The sequence below is a fragment of the Drosophila pseudoobscura genome, chromosome 3 (assembly GCF_009870125.1).
Source record: "Drosophila pseudoobscura strain MV-25-SWS-2005 chromosome 3, UCI_Dpse_MV25, whole genome shotgun sequence".
Lineage (NCBI taxonomy): Eukaryota > Metazoa > Arthropoda > Insecta > Diptera > Drosophilidae > Drosophila > Drosophila pseudoobscura.
Genome location: NC_046680.1, coordinates 5,943,251 through 5,959,013, shown reverse-complemented (window position 1 = coordinate 5,959,013; position 15,763 = coordinate 5,943,251). Strand labels below are relative to the sequence as shown.

Sequence of the window (15,763 nt, the reverse complement as noted above, 5' to 3'; positions counted from 1 at the left end):
TATTTATTTTACCCATAATTCACGTAATATTTCTAGCTGCCTATGAAATTTTCCCCGCACTCGATTTTCTGATAGTTCGCACGTTTAGTTTGTGTTTGTTAGCCGCTCTGATATTTGTTGTTTTGGCTTTGAATTTGAATAACATGCGAATACATTATTACCTAAGTGATTCATTTACCAACAGCATCAGAAGCTTGTATTTATATTTTCTGACGGTCTTTGTGTGGAATTTAAATATTTTGTGGCTCAGTTTACAAGAATACAGATACAACGAGGGGGAACGTTGTGAGTTGCTGCGGACACCGCAACTCTACATTTATACCCGATAATAAGTCAGTATGGCTCTCCTCCAGCAGACGCCGCTAATATTAAACGACACGACAAAGAGTGCGTGCAAGAGAGACAGAAAATCAGTCTGAGCGTGACGTCGGGCGCTGCGTAGCCAGTGCAAATTGATTTGTTCCTTTTGGCTATAAAAATGATCCGATCTGATCCAGATTTAGCAATCTGATAGATGTGGTCATTATCTATGATTCTGCGTTTTTAGTTTTCTCGTATCCTCGATATTGTGGATGAAACAGTTCTTCGTCCTTTGTGGGGGCGTAAGGGGGTGGGGCGAAATTTTGAGATATACGTTTTATAGTGAGATCTAACAGGAGTGCGGATACTAAATTTGGTTACTCTGGAGGTGTGGCAAAATTTTGAAACAAACTCGTCTCGGTCCAAAATCTTAGGAGTGTGGATACCAAATTTGGTTGCTCTAGCTTTTATAGTCTCTGAGATCTAGGCGCTAATGTTTTACTCTAAGCAAAGCCGCCTATGCTACCTGTGTGTTAGAGAGAGACAGGGCGAGAAAAAATGAAATTGTTTTCTCAATGCTGGCTATAATAATAATACGATCCAATTCAGATTCTGCAGATTCTAAAAGATATGGCCATTCTCTACGATTCTGCGTTTTTGGTTTTATCGTATCTTTAAAAATGTGGATGCCACAGATTTTCGTCTTTTGCGGGGTCGGAAGTGGGCGGGGCGAAGTTTTGAAATATTTTTGTAGCAGTGACATATCACAGAAGTCTGGATACAAAACATCGTTGCTCTAGCTCTTATAGTCTTTGAGCACTAGGCGCTGAAGGGGATGGACAGACGGACGGACGGACGGACGGACAGACAGACATGGCTCAATCGACTCGGCAATTGATGCTGATCATGAATATATATACTTTATGGGGTCGGAAACGATTCCTTCTGGACGTTACACACATCCACTTTTACCACAAATCTAATATACCCCAATACTCATTTTGAGTATCGGGTATAAAAATATATTTCTACTCGTTTGTCATTACTATATAAACATGATACGATTATTGTCACTATATTGCATTCAATAAAAACGTTGGCTATTTTGTTGTGATTTCATTAAAATTTTTTTAATTACTTGAAAATATTTTCTGTTGTATTTGGCAACGAATATGAAAAATAACAAAGGTAATTGAGATTAATTGGTATTCATTAAAGACAGTAAATGTGTCTGGTTGCAACGCAGAAATAAATGTTAAAAATAAATCAATTTTATTTCATTAAATTAAAGCACTGATTATTATTATCATTAATAAATTGAAGAGGGTGTTGATTGTGTTTAAAATTTTGTGCATTGTACGATCGATAGAACTGTTGGACTAATAAAAACATGTAATACAAAAAAGCGGTATTTCGTGATTATGTTTAATAATAAACGATCAGATTTCATTTATCTCAACATTTCAGACCACATTTCTGCCGATAGCCTGAGATATTTGTCGTATATTTATCAAAATCAACCAGGCGGATTCTCAATTAAATTTTCATTTTGGGGTGAAGAGCTTTTTTAGCTTTGTTTTTAACAATTTATTCATACAATTTAAAAACAATTCTCTATAAGAAAGGAAACATTTTCATTGTAAGGGAATGACTACCGATCAATCAGCTCCGCATGATCTTGGGATTCTTTTCGATGAATTTATGTACTTACATGTATTTTACATGTTTATCTGTTAAATAGCATGCCATTTGCTAAATATTATGTTATTGAGTTTGAACAATAGGCTGGTTCGTGTATTGGCTAAAGTAAAGCTCTGCTAGAGTGGAAGCTATGTTAAGGCCTTGTTTAACATTAAACTGTTACGGTTACCCTTGATGGTTGCTCTTAAAAAACAAAAAGCTAAAGGTCCACCGTCAATGCGGACTACAAAAAGAGTGCTGAGAAGGGTATATAAAATGCAATACACTAGTTTTCTAATAAACTAAATTACAATTCAAATCTAATTAAAATTATCTCCTTTAGCAATCCGTTTGTGTCCAGCAAATTACTTGAAAAAAAGACAAACAAATAAATAATAAGCTAATTAGTTTCCTCGCTCCTTGCCTTATTATCCACAACAGTCCAACAATGCCCTGATGTGTATTAATAAGATAATAATCTTTATTGAAATGTCAATATGTTGAGTTAAGTTAGCATTAAGTTCTTTGTTTCTATCGATGCCACCACAGATTGTAAAGCATGTATGTATGTATGTCCGTAGAGGAGGCACTGATTGCATTGCAGGAATTCAATGTCCTTGCTTTATGTGTACTGCAAAATGCCTTTAATGGGAAAAGTTCAGCCCTAAATGTTGCATTTCTTGTTGAAGCAGTCTAGCACATCATCAATGCCGAATGCCAAGCGAATCTCAATCTCGTATTAGGTGTCCGGGCTTTGGCCTCTCACGCGCGGACAGCTAATGACGTGAGACACATATTCGAGTGGCAAAATTGTCAAGCGAAATAAGAGCAAACCTGCATGACCCTGGGCCAGATTTATGGCCAAAGATCCAGAGAGCCAGCAGCTGAAATCGAGTGAAAGGCGTCAGCAGCTGAATTCCAAGTACTTGGTACTTCACGAAATCGCCACAGGCGCCACAGTCCACATTGATGTTTGGATTTCGGCTTCGCTCTCCTGCTCTCCGGAGCGTAACTCATAAGCGGATTATGCAAAATGCTGGACAGGCGGGATGGAGAGGATCGGAGCTTTTGGTAATAGCCAATTTGAGTGCCCCCGACTGGTGGTATGTAACGCCAATGCCAAGAACAGAACCAACAAAAGCACACTCAAGACCTGTTTCCACAGCTGACGCATCGAGGGAATTACCTGCTGAACTTCCCCCGATCCGCCTGGCTGATGCGCGATGTGATTCCGATGTCATTTTGGGAATCAACTAATTGTTGTGTGTAATTAGCACCGCTTAGAGAGCTGCACTAGAGTCGTGAATAATAACAAAAGTACATACATACAAAGGTGCGAGCATTGTCATTTATCAGTCCCAATTGCTTTCCATGTCTGACATCGTCATATCTCGGGTCCCTCTTACGACATTGCGTTTTGTTATCTAACCTTATCTAATGAACAAATTCAACGTAATTGCCCATCTATCTATCCAGAGAAAGGTTCATTGCATCCCCCAATGACTTCGAGTCAACTTTGGAGCGGAACGTTGTTCATTTCGCCTGTCAGTCGCACTTGTTCAACGTTTGTCACAATTGCACTCAACAAGTCGAGTCGCTGTCTGGTAATGAATGTTCCTGCTTAAATGCGACCGACCTCCCACTATCGAGCAATCTAAATCAGCTGACAGCGTTCATTACACTTCCTCGACGGGTTCGGAACGTGTTGGCAAGTGTTTGTGCGTCAGGTAATGTGGTTAGCAGCACTCTGGGCTCTAGATGAATCAGTGGGTAAAGGTGGGAGGAGCGCAGCATCGCAGCATGATTGCTAAAGTTGCCATCAACTGGCGCACCTGACGGTCAACCGCAGATTTGTGGTAAATTAGAGCCTTGACACGCCTTCGTCTTCGTCTCCGTCTCCGTCGCCGTCTCCGCTGGAGTCACGTTTCTTGTAAGTTCTCTCAAGGGAATGGAATGAAATGTCAGACAAATCAATATTTGCATCGGAATACACGTTTGAATTATGCAAATGAATCGGCAATAATCGAAGAGCGGAGAGCTGAAACCTGTTGCCTCTACGGTCGCTGCTGGTGCTGGTGCTGGTGCTGGTGCTGGTGCTGCTGTCGCATTCAGTTCATTTCCATTCCACTTCATATTTAGAAGTCGACGATCGAGATATTAGTTTAGTTTTAATTGCGCTCGAAAACGGTTCAGTTCGCTTCGATTTGGTTTGGGAATCGTATCGTCTCGCCCTTCGCAGAACAGATCCGGGACGCAACTCTCGTCGGACGGTCACCTTTTTGGGGCATCGATAGAAGGAGTGGAATTTTAATTGTAAAACCAATTCCCATCCACAGGTAATTTTAGTAGAATCACGTTGGCTGAAATAATTTAATTAACTTCGGACTATTTCCATGGAATATCATCAGAATGTGTCGCAGATATTTTCACAATTTCATTACTTGTGTTACTCACATTTCAATGTTTAATTTACATACAAATCTGCAGCTGACACTTCAGTAAAGATAATAAAAACTTAACGATAGGCCTTAATTAAAAACCATCAAGTGAACTATTAAACAAATTTAAAAAATCGTCATTCTCGTATATCAACACCAGAAAACAAACATCAGCAATCGTAAATATTGTTAAATGAACAGAAACTTCTAGCGTTCAATAGTCGACTAGACAGATACTCACAGATGCAAAAACAATTCACCTTTCGTTGTTCGGACAGTCCTTTCATCATTTCTGACTTACATGGTTTTTGGTACCTTTTTTTAGCTTCCGAGAGGGGTCTGTGGCCCCCATCCACATTTACGAAAACGAAAAGATATAACATACCAAAGATGCGGGCGAAACAATGGGCACGTGTCCTTGTGGTTCAGGTGCAGACTTCAATCTCACATACCTCGATGACAACAATGTGAACGAATGGGTGGAAAAAAGATGGAGCTCCGAACTTAATTGAATTATTCTCTTTCTTTGTGGCTGTCAGTCTGGTGGTGGCTGCTCAATAATGAAGTGCATATGGGCCTGCATACGAATACGTAATCACATTCCTTGTTCGAGTAGCATATCCTGGCCCAATCCCAATGCCATCATTTACTATCCGAGTCTTGGTTCCGCTTCTCCGCTGAAGCCACTGAAAAGTTGCGCCCGGACAGAAGAAATGGGAAATGGAAACGGATTTTATGCTAATTAAAATGTACTTGGGTACGCCTTCGTCGATGCCTCGACCTTCCGCCAGCGTAAAGTTTATTTGACTTCGCAGCAACTATGTAGCCACAAGGAAAAAGTAAAGTTTTTATTTTACAGAGCGAAAAGTGACCGAGAGAGAAAACTCTTTCGATTTTCAAGGGGCCAAAGTGTGCAAAATTGCACTTGATCACTCCAATTTCACTTTTCACTTTAATCAAGCGAACTATTGATTGAAAGCCACTCCGATCAGTTAATGGAGCGGTTCTTTATATGTATAAAGAGAGCTTGTAGGCCTACCCATCCGTGGCAACTACCGTACGGACTGGAACACTACAAATCCAATAAATACAGTCAACGCTAGTCCTCTTTGTATCATGCCGAATAAAGAGGTCATCGCCACAACGCATCCCACCCACCGAACCCGAACCACACAGCACACATATTCAAATTGCCCCGCCATGGCTTTTGTGCCTGCTCCGGACACGAGGTCGGAAAAACTTATTAAAAAGCGAAGCGGAAACGCGAAATTGTAGGGCCATCAAACCACGCACACGTGAGTGGGTGAGCGGTGAGTGGGCGAGTGGGTGACTGCCGAGTGCCCATACCATTCATTGCTGCAGTTGATTGTCAGCGTAAGCAGACCCTGTCGCTTGTCTCATCAACATTTTTCGCGTGCAGCATGTGGCAAATGTTTTCGTTGCTTTTTTTTGTATATTAAATAAGTTATTATGATAGCGAGGCGAGAGACCCTCCGTGTTTGTGGCTGCTGCTCATTTGGCATAAATTACATTTGCAAGCACGATGGAGACATAATTTTGTATTTAACTTGCGACAACAGAGAGACGGAGAGAGACAGAGAGAGAGCGAGAGAGATAGTGAGATAGAGAGAAGAGAGTGGGTTGGAAATTGTTGGGGAAATTGCATCAGCCATAACGAACAGTTTCCACACTTTATTGCATATTTCACAATTAATGTTCAACAAAGCCCTGAGCCGTGGGTATGGCTATTCGGAGTCTGAATGGAATTTGCATTCTCAATCCCTTCACTCGATTAAGTTAAAGGTGTGGGGCATGACTCTACCAAAGGGCATGACTCTCTAAAAAGGGCAAAGCATAGGCACTGAAAAGTGGCAGTGATTTACAAGATCTAAAAGATGGAATGCATTCAGCAGGATGAAAGGAAATGTTCACCATGCTAACTGACGCCAATCCAAGTAATCTGTAAGCTCACTCATTTCCTGGGAAAGTGTCAACCGTGCACAGTGTGTGCATTCAATCGAGGGAGTCAAGTATTTGTCCTTCTGTCCTCCAATGTTTCTGTGCTTATAGCTGCCGAGTTGTAGAGTAAATGGAGACGACAACAAGTACATAAAATGCAGTAAGCAAATGAAAACCAAACCGAAATTCCATTGAATTTTCCGCACTCACTCACGCACTCACCCACAAACACTCACTGGCAGCCATACACCCACGCTCCCACATTCAGTAGTCTAACGTTCAACGTCAACGAGACCGACGAGTAGGAGGTCGCCGTGTTGAAAATAAGCAGCATAAAGGGCGGCAAAGCGGAAGTACTCGGCAAATACACAACTGCAAGAGTGGCTTCTTCCCCTGTCTGTTTTCGGGAGCGGACTGAGAGAATGGCAGTGAAAAGTGAATAAATATTTAAAGATTCGCTCGGGTTCGAGGTGGAGGATGTGCTATTTCAAGGCGTTCTCATGCAACGATTTTTTCTGGTGTTCTCCCTCCCAGGAGATGTCGATTCAGATTCTGCAGCAGGAACCTTATTGGCCATTTGGAAGTCGGAGCATCTGTGTGTGTTTGCCACTTTCATTTCCGTTTCCGTGAATTTCAGCTTTGCATTGGAGTCCACAGTTCATAGCTAACTTGGATTAAGGCTTACCTTAGCTTTTGCACTGCTACCCTTTGGGTTTCCTCAAATATAGTGCAGCATTGTTGCTCCGTTTGATGGAGTCTGGCAGTAAAACGTGCAAATTAGTTGGGGGCATCGACAGCCAGGGTGAGTTTCGCCCATGTGCATAAACGTAGCCACAATGTTGCACGTAAGCCGAAGGATGTGGATGTGTGGGAATCAAGTTTAAAGAGAACAGCTTTATTTCCGAAAATTTTGGGAAAATTTGAGAGATCTAACCAAAGGTTAAACTCTATAACATTCATGTGCTTTTCCATTCTATCAAAATATTTCAAATGATATTTCTGCATTATTTTTTCCAATTATTTCCTTCATATTTATATCGCCGATTGATTTGCGTATCCCCAGCAGAAATGTATGTAGATAACAGACTCTGTTAAATAAAAACTCTCTTAAGCTGTTCGTTTTAGCAGAGAGGGAAATTTCAACAGCCACCTGTTAACAGTAACAGAGAAGAGCAGCTGACTGTTGACTGGACAAATAACAGCGGGAAAATGTTATGTTCAGACATTAAAGTGCCAGTTGAAATGATTTGATTGAACAGGCTTTGATATACGAGGGCCGGCTGATAAGTAATTAGCCTTGACAGAGGAACACATGTCTAACCAACTAATAAATATTTGATTCGATTAGTGTTTTCTATCAGCTATCTAAAAATTAGAAAAAATCGTGTTTTCTTTGGTAGCTCAACTATTTATCAGCCCACCCTCGTACTTATGGGGGAATAAACATCGCCGCGCCGTATTCGGCGGGACTCACATTCATCCCCCTCCATTCATATTATTGTCATTTTTATTGGCCTTGAGCTTCCGCGGGAGTAATGAAAACGTTTACGTTTGCATTACGCTTCTGCGCTTTTTTTTTATATGGCCCAATTTTAGGCCAAACTTTTGACGCACCCGTCCACATAAAACCCAATGTCGCGTCAAAATAACTGGGGCAACCGGAAGTGGTGTCAGGGAGGGGCAAACATTTTGACATCCAAAATAAAACTCGTATTGCTTCTGATGACATTATAAATTTATGATTGGCTGCGTGACGAGGCCTTCTTCGAATTGATTTCTGTCTTAATCAAATTTAAATAAAACTCTGGGACCACAGCTTGCTCTGCATTTTGTTCGAACTCAGACGCAAAGCCCATGGGCCATTAGACAAGAGCTTAAAAAGACATTATCTTAATTCCGGCAAAGTCGAAATCCGGTGTGCGGACCGTGAGGGGGGGCACCGACAGGTACTGCAGGCTTTCATGCAAAGTGCTCCCACAATCGGCTCGGTCCATTCTACACAGTGCAGGGGAACAATGAAGAGATCAACTGAATCATGTGAACAATGGGAAGCAATTGGGGAACCCACCGCAGAGAACAAAGACAGAGAGGGGTCAAGGAAGGATTAGGAAGTGATTGCTTTATGGGAAAAAGCATGCGTAATTTTCCAGATAGTGCGGATACATAATTTTCTGCGTCGGTATGCAAATCGGTTACACATACTATACATACCTTCATATATGACCATGGATTTTATTGAGTTTCCCTGCTTTGTAAGGCATGAGAACCCAACATATTCCATAATACTTCCTTGGATTAGGAAATGAGAAACCTCTTCTTGTGCAGCTTCTGTCGCACTTAAATCCTTAAATATAGTTCGAGTTAGAGCTCGCGTGCTGGGCTCCATAAAGTAAGCTTATTCGCCACCCCTGAGTGTCCAATAAAAATATTTCCTGGCTCTAGGCGCTGCAGAGGCGCCTATGATTTACGAGTGTACGAGTATACCGTCCGCTGTCTAGGCCTTAAAAATGTATTTCGTTTTCGGTAAAAGGGAAATATGCTTTGTGTCGTGTTCTTCTATTCCATTTTTTTGTTTTTTTTTAACTTTCCCCTATGCTATTATTTGTTGTGTTCTTTGTTGCCAACTGCAGGGGGCAAGTGATGTGACATGAAACACAGTTCTTTTCACACAAAGGACGATGGCAGACATTCATGCGCTTTCGGGGACGCTGTGTTTCGGGGCTTTGATACATTTGCAATCACAGAGTAATCGAAATCCACACAGTTCAACATCGAATCAAAGACTGAAACGCCGCCAGATACCCACATGCCCCCCAGTTCATTTGTCTCTGTTGCAGGATGCTCCTGTCCTCCCACAGTCATTTCCTTTGCGGAACGCTTACATTGTCATTCGGCTGAGCTGGTTCCTTTAGCAAAATCTCGGCTTGCGGCACGGAATCGTTAAGTTAATGTGGATTCAATTGGGTGCAACATCTACAGCTACTGGCCGCCCAGTAACTCCGACCAATATTTGCCATCGTCTGCATGCAAATACCGTTAAACACATACACAAACAAATCTCCATGCAAAGCGTTTCGGTTTCCAAACTTGTTGCACTTCAAAAAAACGTTTCAAATGAATAGAGAATCCATGGAAAAGGGGAAATTATGAGGATAAGCCTCTTTTAAGATATTTTTACAGATAAAGATTCCTCTAAATCTGCATACAGAAACTGGATACCCAATGTGGTCTTGTTTCTCTCAGTGTTCCTGCGGTGGTGCTCTTTGACCTCGATTGGCTCCCCACTCATTTGTGTGTTTTGCCTGGTTTGTTGGCTAATTAACGGCCAGATGCTGAGGTCCAGCCTTGGTCGCCGATATAATTGATCTAAAGTTAATTGTAGGACATTAATGCCTGCCGTTCGCCACATGTGCCGCCAGGAGCCAAGTTGTTCCGCCCAATAGGGCATCCAGAATCCAGCATCCAGCATCAAGTGCGAATGTTGAAAGTATTTGCCTTCTGTCAGCGCCATAAGTCAATGTTTTTGCGTGCCTCACTTTTTATTTGGCAGTGATTGATTAGAGTGTGTGTCTGTGCGCGTGGGGGCGATGGTTGGTTTAGGATGGCTGTTGCTCCTTTTTCTGGCCTACAGCCAAATGTGTAAACAAGCATCTCAACATATGCCGAAGTCCATTTATCAAATCCAAACAAATGTAAAACAAAGTTGAAGGAATACAAATTGAAGTTTTGAGTGAGAGATTTATTACAATACACATTCGTATATGTTCCTCAAAACATTCCCACAAAGCAAACACCAAACCTCACAGATTGGTAAAGTTTCACATTCTCTGACAGACAGACTGACGGACTAACGGACTGACAAAAGGACGGACAATAATTTAACTAAATTACTGGTCAACCAGTGTGAGGCACATAGCACATAAAACCAGAAGTCCAGCCCCAGTTGAATCATTGTTATCAGTTCCTCGCCAGTAGACTCTCTCGTATTTTATATAAAGCCAAAATGTTCTTTAACGAGCCAACGTTGTGTCGAGCCTCGGGCTCTGCTTTGTTTAATGCCCGGGAAGTGGCCGAGGCAGAGACAGGGCACGGCATGGATGGGGAAAAGGGTATGTGAGTGTGGGTGGTGGCTGGTGGGTGGTTTTTTGTACATAAAAAACAAATGGTTGGCCATTTGGGTTTCGCCCATTCTGATGATTATGCCAGATTTTCATTTAGATGATGAACGATGATGCTCCCAACTGCTGACCCAACATTACACTGAATTTTCTATCGGAACAAACACCTCCTGTGCTACTCCCCCCCCGCCCATCCATCCCTTATACTTGTCGCTTTATATGGGCTGTCAACTATCCATTACAGGATATCCTTTTGTGGTCAAACATGCTTCAAAGTTGAAGACTGCCCAACGTACGTATTCGAGTTAAACTTGATGATATTTCTCATGCGGGTCTCTCGGCATATTTGAAGCGTTCCCATTGATGAATGTGGCTGCATTTGACGCCATCTAATTAGTTGAATTCCCACAATATACAATATACATGCATACACCACTGCGTATGATGAATGTTGGTACCAGGTAATAGCCAATAAAATTGATTTACAGCTTTGATTTTAATGCAATTAATTGCCCATAAGCATCCACACGGCAGGTTGGCTAGAGGCTTTGACGGCGAATCGCTGACGAATCCCTGTTAATGAGGAATTCTACTTTTTGGGCAATTAATTCCACAGCGCTTAATGTAACGCCTCCAGGTATTCAGAATCAATTTTCAACTTTAACCCTCCCGGAGAACGGCGGGAACTGGCAGGGCCAACATTTCAATTCAATCAGGTTGTATATAGCCAGCGATTTACATTAAATCAAGACAACAGAGGAAAAAGGCTTTATAAGGGAAATAAGGGGGATGGAAAGGGGGAGGAGCTGTGAAGCCACTCAGAAGATGGTAAACAGGCCTTTAACATTTTATCAAAGGTGTAAAATTTCATAAAGTGTCGTTGGCACGGCCCAAAATCAAATGCAAACAGAGTTGAGCAAACGTTTTTAGGCCAGAGCCCACGATACACACCCCTACAACTCCCCCCTCAACTCTCCCTCTCTCACCACTCTGAGCCACTGAGCATGGTGTAGACAGGCATAAATTGTAGGCTGCCAGACGGAGTTCGTGCTGTGAGGCTGCCTAAAGGATTATAAGTTGGCGACAATGTGCTTGAGACTGAAGCAGGACCAAAGCCTATATCTTTCGGGATATGTGTGCGTGTATGTATGTGTGTGGGCGTGGCATTGGAGGCGAGCTTATTCTCAAAAGCGAAAGCGAAATATACCCCGAAACCCCATGGATAGTGTCTGTGGCTTGGGCTTAGGGCCGGGAATGTAGGAAGGTAGGAAGCCACATGAATAACTTAAAGCTGCTCTTGTGATGTTCATGGCCAATAAACAGCACGAAACGGAACCTTTTAATGCTGCAAATTTTAGATTAAAAAAAATCTATTTTGACTGTCCAACAACTGTGTTTTTCCTATCTCAGCCACACGACACCTGCTTTAACTACGACTGAGTTTTTTTTCTTGCAACCGAGGAAACTCCATTTTAATTAAATCACACCGGCTACAGCTGCAGCTGCCGTTTGGCCTGTGCATTCACAGAGATTACATTATAGGTAAAGCAAATAAAAGCAAGCAAAATGTATTCCGTATTTACAGAGCTCTCTTCTATCGGCATGGCACCGCCGAACAGCACATCGGACAGCAACAACGAGGAACTCGCTTTGGACACAAGTGCTGCACATGGCAATGGCACAATCACAGCTCCAACGGGAGCGCCTGCCACTGGGTCGACACTGGCCACCGGCGACAACAAAGTCAATCAGTGGCGGTACGAGCCACGAGAACGTTTCATTATCACCCGAAATGTCGTTGTGATTGGCCTCGCGTTTATGATACATTTCACGGCCTTCCATGGCACATCGAACCTCCAGAGCTCGGTGAATGCGGACAAGGCCCTGGGCACCACCACACTGGCCGTCATCTACGGCTCCCTGATTTTGTCGAATGTGTTTCTGCCCATGACTGTGATTAGGTAAGTGTCTGTTTAGTGCCTATAAGTTTAGAACTGGGATATAAATGTGCAGAACCTTTAGATTGATCAGAAATCCGAAAGCTATCCTTTCTTTGATTTCTTTCCTGTTCAAGTCAAATTGAAACCAGACAGAGACACAGGTCGCATCATTTTCATTGGCATACCCAAGTCTTGCCACTCAAAAATAATTGCCAATTTATGTTGGTCTGCCGCTCTGCTGTCTCTCCTGAGGGAGGCCACATTCTTCCATGTGGGGCATTCCATAAAAGTTTCGGTAATTGTCTGGTGGCATTTTTTATGTGGGATTTATGTAGATGTGACATGGCCAAAAGCGCAGTCAGAATAATGGGCTGCGAGCGCATTTGACTGTTAAAATGTCAACAGGAAGTCCCAGGATTAGAGTCGATGCGGAACCCCTCCCATAGCCAATGGAAAGGTCTGTCCCCACATCATGGCAGCCGGCCGCCAGCGTCCACGCCCGCTATGCCATTTTGTTTGGTCTGACATTTAAACAAATCGCTAATTTATAGCAACCCTAGCTGCCGCCGCCCCGCCTCGCTTGACTTATTCGGGGCACGCGCGATGGCTAGAACGGGTCTCTGTTGTGCTGGCTTGGCCAACTTTAATCAGTTAACTCGATTTATTTAGATTTATGGCCCCCAGGCACGGTGTCCTTGGCACGTCATTGGGGCCCCAAAATAAATGACCGCCTGCTAAGCATGTGCCATGTCCCACTTGCCACTTGCCACTTGCCAAAACACTCTCCACATTCCACTATAATCAACAGTTGGTTCGGCTGCCGCTTGACCATGGCCCTCGCTCTGTTCGCCTACATGCCCTACATCGCCGCCCAGTTCTATCCCCGGTTCGAGACACTGATTCCCGCAGCTCTAATGGTGGGCTTCGGCGGCGGACCTCTGTGGTGCTCCAAGTGCACGTACCTATCCACCGTATCGGAGGCGCTGACTCAAGTGCGCGGCAACAAGTCACGGAAGGATGTCAACACGGTCAAGTTCTTCGGTCTGTTCTTCATCTTCTACCAGATGGCTCAGGTCTGGGGTAACCTTATCTCCTCCTCGGTGCTCACCCTGAGTGGTCCGGCCAAGACCGCGAGCAATGGCAGCCTGGAAATGGAAGAGGATAGCAGCCCAAGCCTCAGCAAAGTGGGCGAGTTGTGTGGCGCACGCTTTTGTCCGGGTGTGGGGGCCGAGGCCAATCCCAATCTGGTGCCTCCGGCTCCGGAGCAGATTCAGCTGCTGAACTCGATTTTCCTGGCTTGCATGGCTGCTGCCGTCGTCATGATGATCTTTGGCGTAAGTTCCCTAAAGCGGTAAGTAGAAGGATGGCTACAAATATTATTGTTGATATCACATTACATATATATACTCTTCCACAGCTATGGCGTCAAGCGTGGCGACACAGGAGACGGAATTTCTGGCCTAAAGTTGCTGACGGTGACCATTAACCTGCTGCGCAAGCGCCGCCAGATCCTGATGCTGCCCATTACCATGTTCATTGGACTGGAGGAGGCTTTCCTGGCCGTGGATTTCACCCGCTCGTTTGTGGCCTGCGGCTGGGGCATTTCGAAGATCGGTTTCGCCATGATTTGCTTTGGCATCGCCAATGCCATAGCAGCTGGCATTGCGGGTGCTCTGGTGGAGCGCATTGGACGCATCACCTTGGCCGGACTCTGTGCTGTCCTGAATCTCTGCCTCCTGGCGTACATGTACACGTGGGAGGCGCGAGAGGGCGACTACATCCGGTATTGCGCCTTTGCCGCCGTTTGGGGCATCTGCGATGGCGTCTGGTTGGTTGTGGTAAACGGTAAGTGAGAGCTTTGTTAGCTACTAACTAATTAAACTGAAGCTTTTCTGCTTGCAGCTTTTTATGGAATCTTGTTCCCGAACCATTTGATTGCGGCTTATAGCAACTTTCGGCTGTGGGAAAGCACGGGTTCGGTTATTGGATACGTGATAAGCTCGCAGCTTTGCACCTCCACCAAATTGGTGATTCTGATGTGCGTCATGCTGGTGGGTTGTGTGGGGTGAGTTTCCAATTTGAATTTCGATTTGAATTTGATTCTTTGAACCGTTTATTCATGATTGACGTTTCTCCTTCTAGCTACGGTCTCATCGAATACCGCGTCTGGCAAAAACAAAAGAATCTCGAGATCATGCTGAGCGATTGACCAGTAGATGATTGATTGATGGAGTCATTCCCTTGCCATGAAATTGTTGCCTTTTGTGATATTGCCAATAATAGATTTTAAGATACCATAGTTTAATAAATAATAGCTTAACAAAAAGTACTATTTACACCAGATCCAGTGTTGAAGAAAATATTAATATTGCGGAAAATTCTCAAAATTGAAAGCGACGCGCATCTGTTCACTTAACTATTTAGCCTTATATTTTTTTTGGGGTTCATTTGGGTCCACATGTGTGGCCTGACTGATTCTACCAAAGGTCTGACTTCTGACCATAAATGCGACAAGACAACATTAAAATAAATTATAAATATAAATTTCATTATATTGTACACTGCTGTGACGCTTATCAGCTTATCAGCTCGGAATGCTATAAAAACCCAGCTGCATTTTGTGTACTGACAACAGATCCTAGTTTGCGGTAAACAGCATGCAAACTCTAATTAATTTATGTCTAGCAGTTAGCCGAAAGCTGCAAAAATTACGGAAACTGGCAGAATAGAGACCTGCCTATGAGAAGAGGCTGCTTCTTCATCAGACTTTTTGCCGGAACGATCAGAGCAGGATAAATAACAGCACCTGGTTCTGTTGGATACTAAAATTACTGGAGATATTTATGCTTAATGTGATGCCAAATATAATAATAATAATATAATAAATATTAAACTTGCTTTCTAATTTGCTCTTTCATTTATTCTTTGGTTTGTTTGTTTAAAAAAAATCAATGCAAATCAAATTCCAAAGACTTGGCGGTAAATCGATACTCAATCGATAAGTCCGTTACGTTACATTACGATTCAGTCGATGCTATCGCTATCCAATATTCAATATTCAACAGGAATGCGCCACATTTTGGACACGACTTTTTTTGTACTGCATGGTAATTTGGAGACCCTGTGAGTGTGTGTGCCAGTGCAGGCATTATCGAGTATCGCGCCCTTGCCCTTTCCACCCGCCACCCGCAACCCGCAAATCGTCCACCGATTACCGATCTAATCCGGCCGACCGTAACGTTCTGGAAGCTTTCGACAAGCGATCCGATCGGTAACCAAAAAACGCGTGGTCTCCGTCAAACTGTATGAAATAATCAGCAGCAAAAAA

The 15,763-nt window shown here is 43.3% G+C and overlaps 1 protein-coding gene across 1 annotated transcript; it reads left to right on the top strand.

Moving 5' to 3' along the window:
• Positions 1-4,134: 4,134 nt before the first annotated feature.
• LOC4803598 (UNC93-like protein) lies at positions 4,135-15,321 on the top strand. The gene is made up of 6 exons (XM_015183713.2): positions 4,135-4,316; positions 12,081-12,456; positions 13,244-13,786; positions 13,853-14,280; positions 14,338-14,500; positions 14,578-15,321. Exons 2-6 carry the CDS (start codon positions 12,098-12,100, stop codon positions 14,642-14,644), a joined length of 1,560 nt encoding a protein of 519 aa, XP_015039199.1. The 5' UTR covers positions 4,135-4,316; positions 12,081-12,097; the 3' UTR covers positions 14,645-15,321.
• The last annotated feature ends 442 nt before the right edge of the window (positions 15,322-15,763 follow it).

Bases quoted from the DNA above. Each gene is read 5' to 3' on its own strand.
- LOC4803598 (XM_015183713.2), top strand. From the start codon at position 12,098: ATGGCACCGCCGAACAGCACATCGGACAGCAACAACGAGGAACTCGCT. The intron at 13,787-13,852 runs GTAAGTAGAAGG...ACTCTTCCACAG, and splicing joins GGCGTAAGTTCCCTAAAGCG to CTATGGCGTCAAGCGTGGCG. The intron at 14,501-14,577 runs GTGAGTTTCCAA...TTCTCCTTCTAG, and splicing joins ATGCTGGTGGGTTGTGTGGG to CTACGGTCTCATCGAATACC.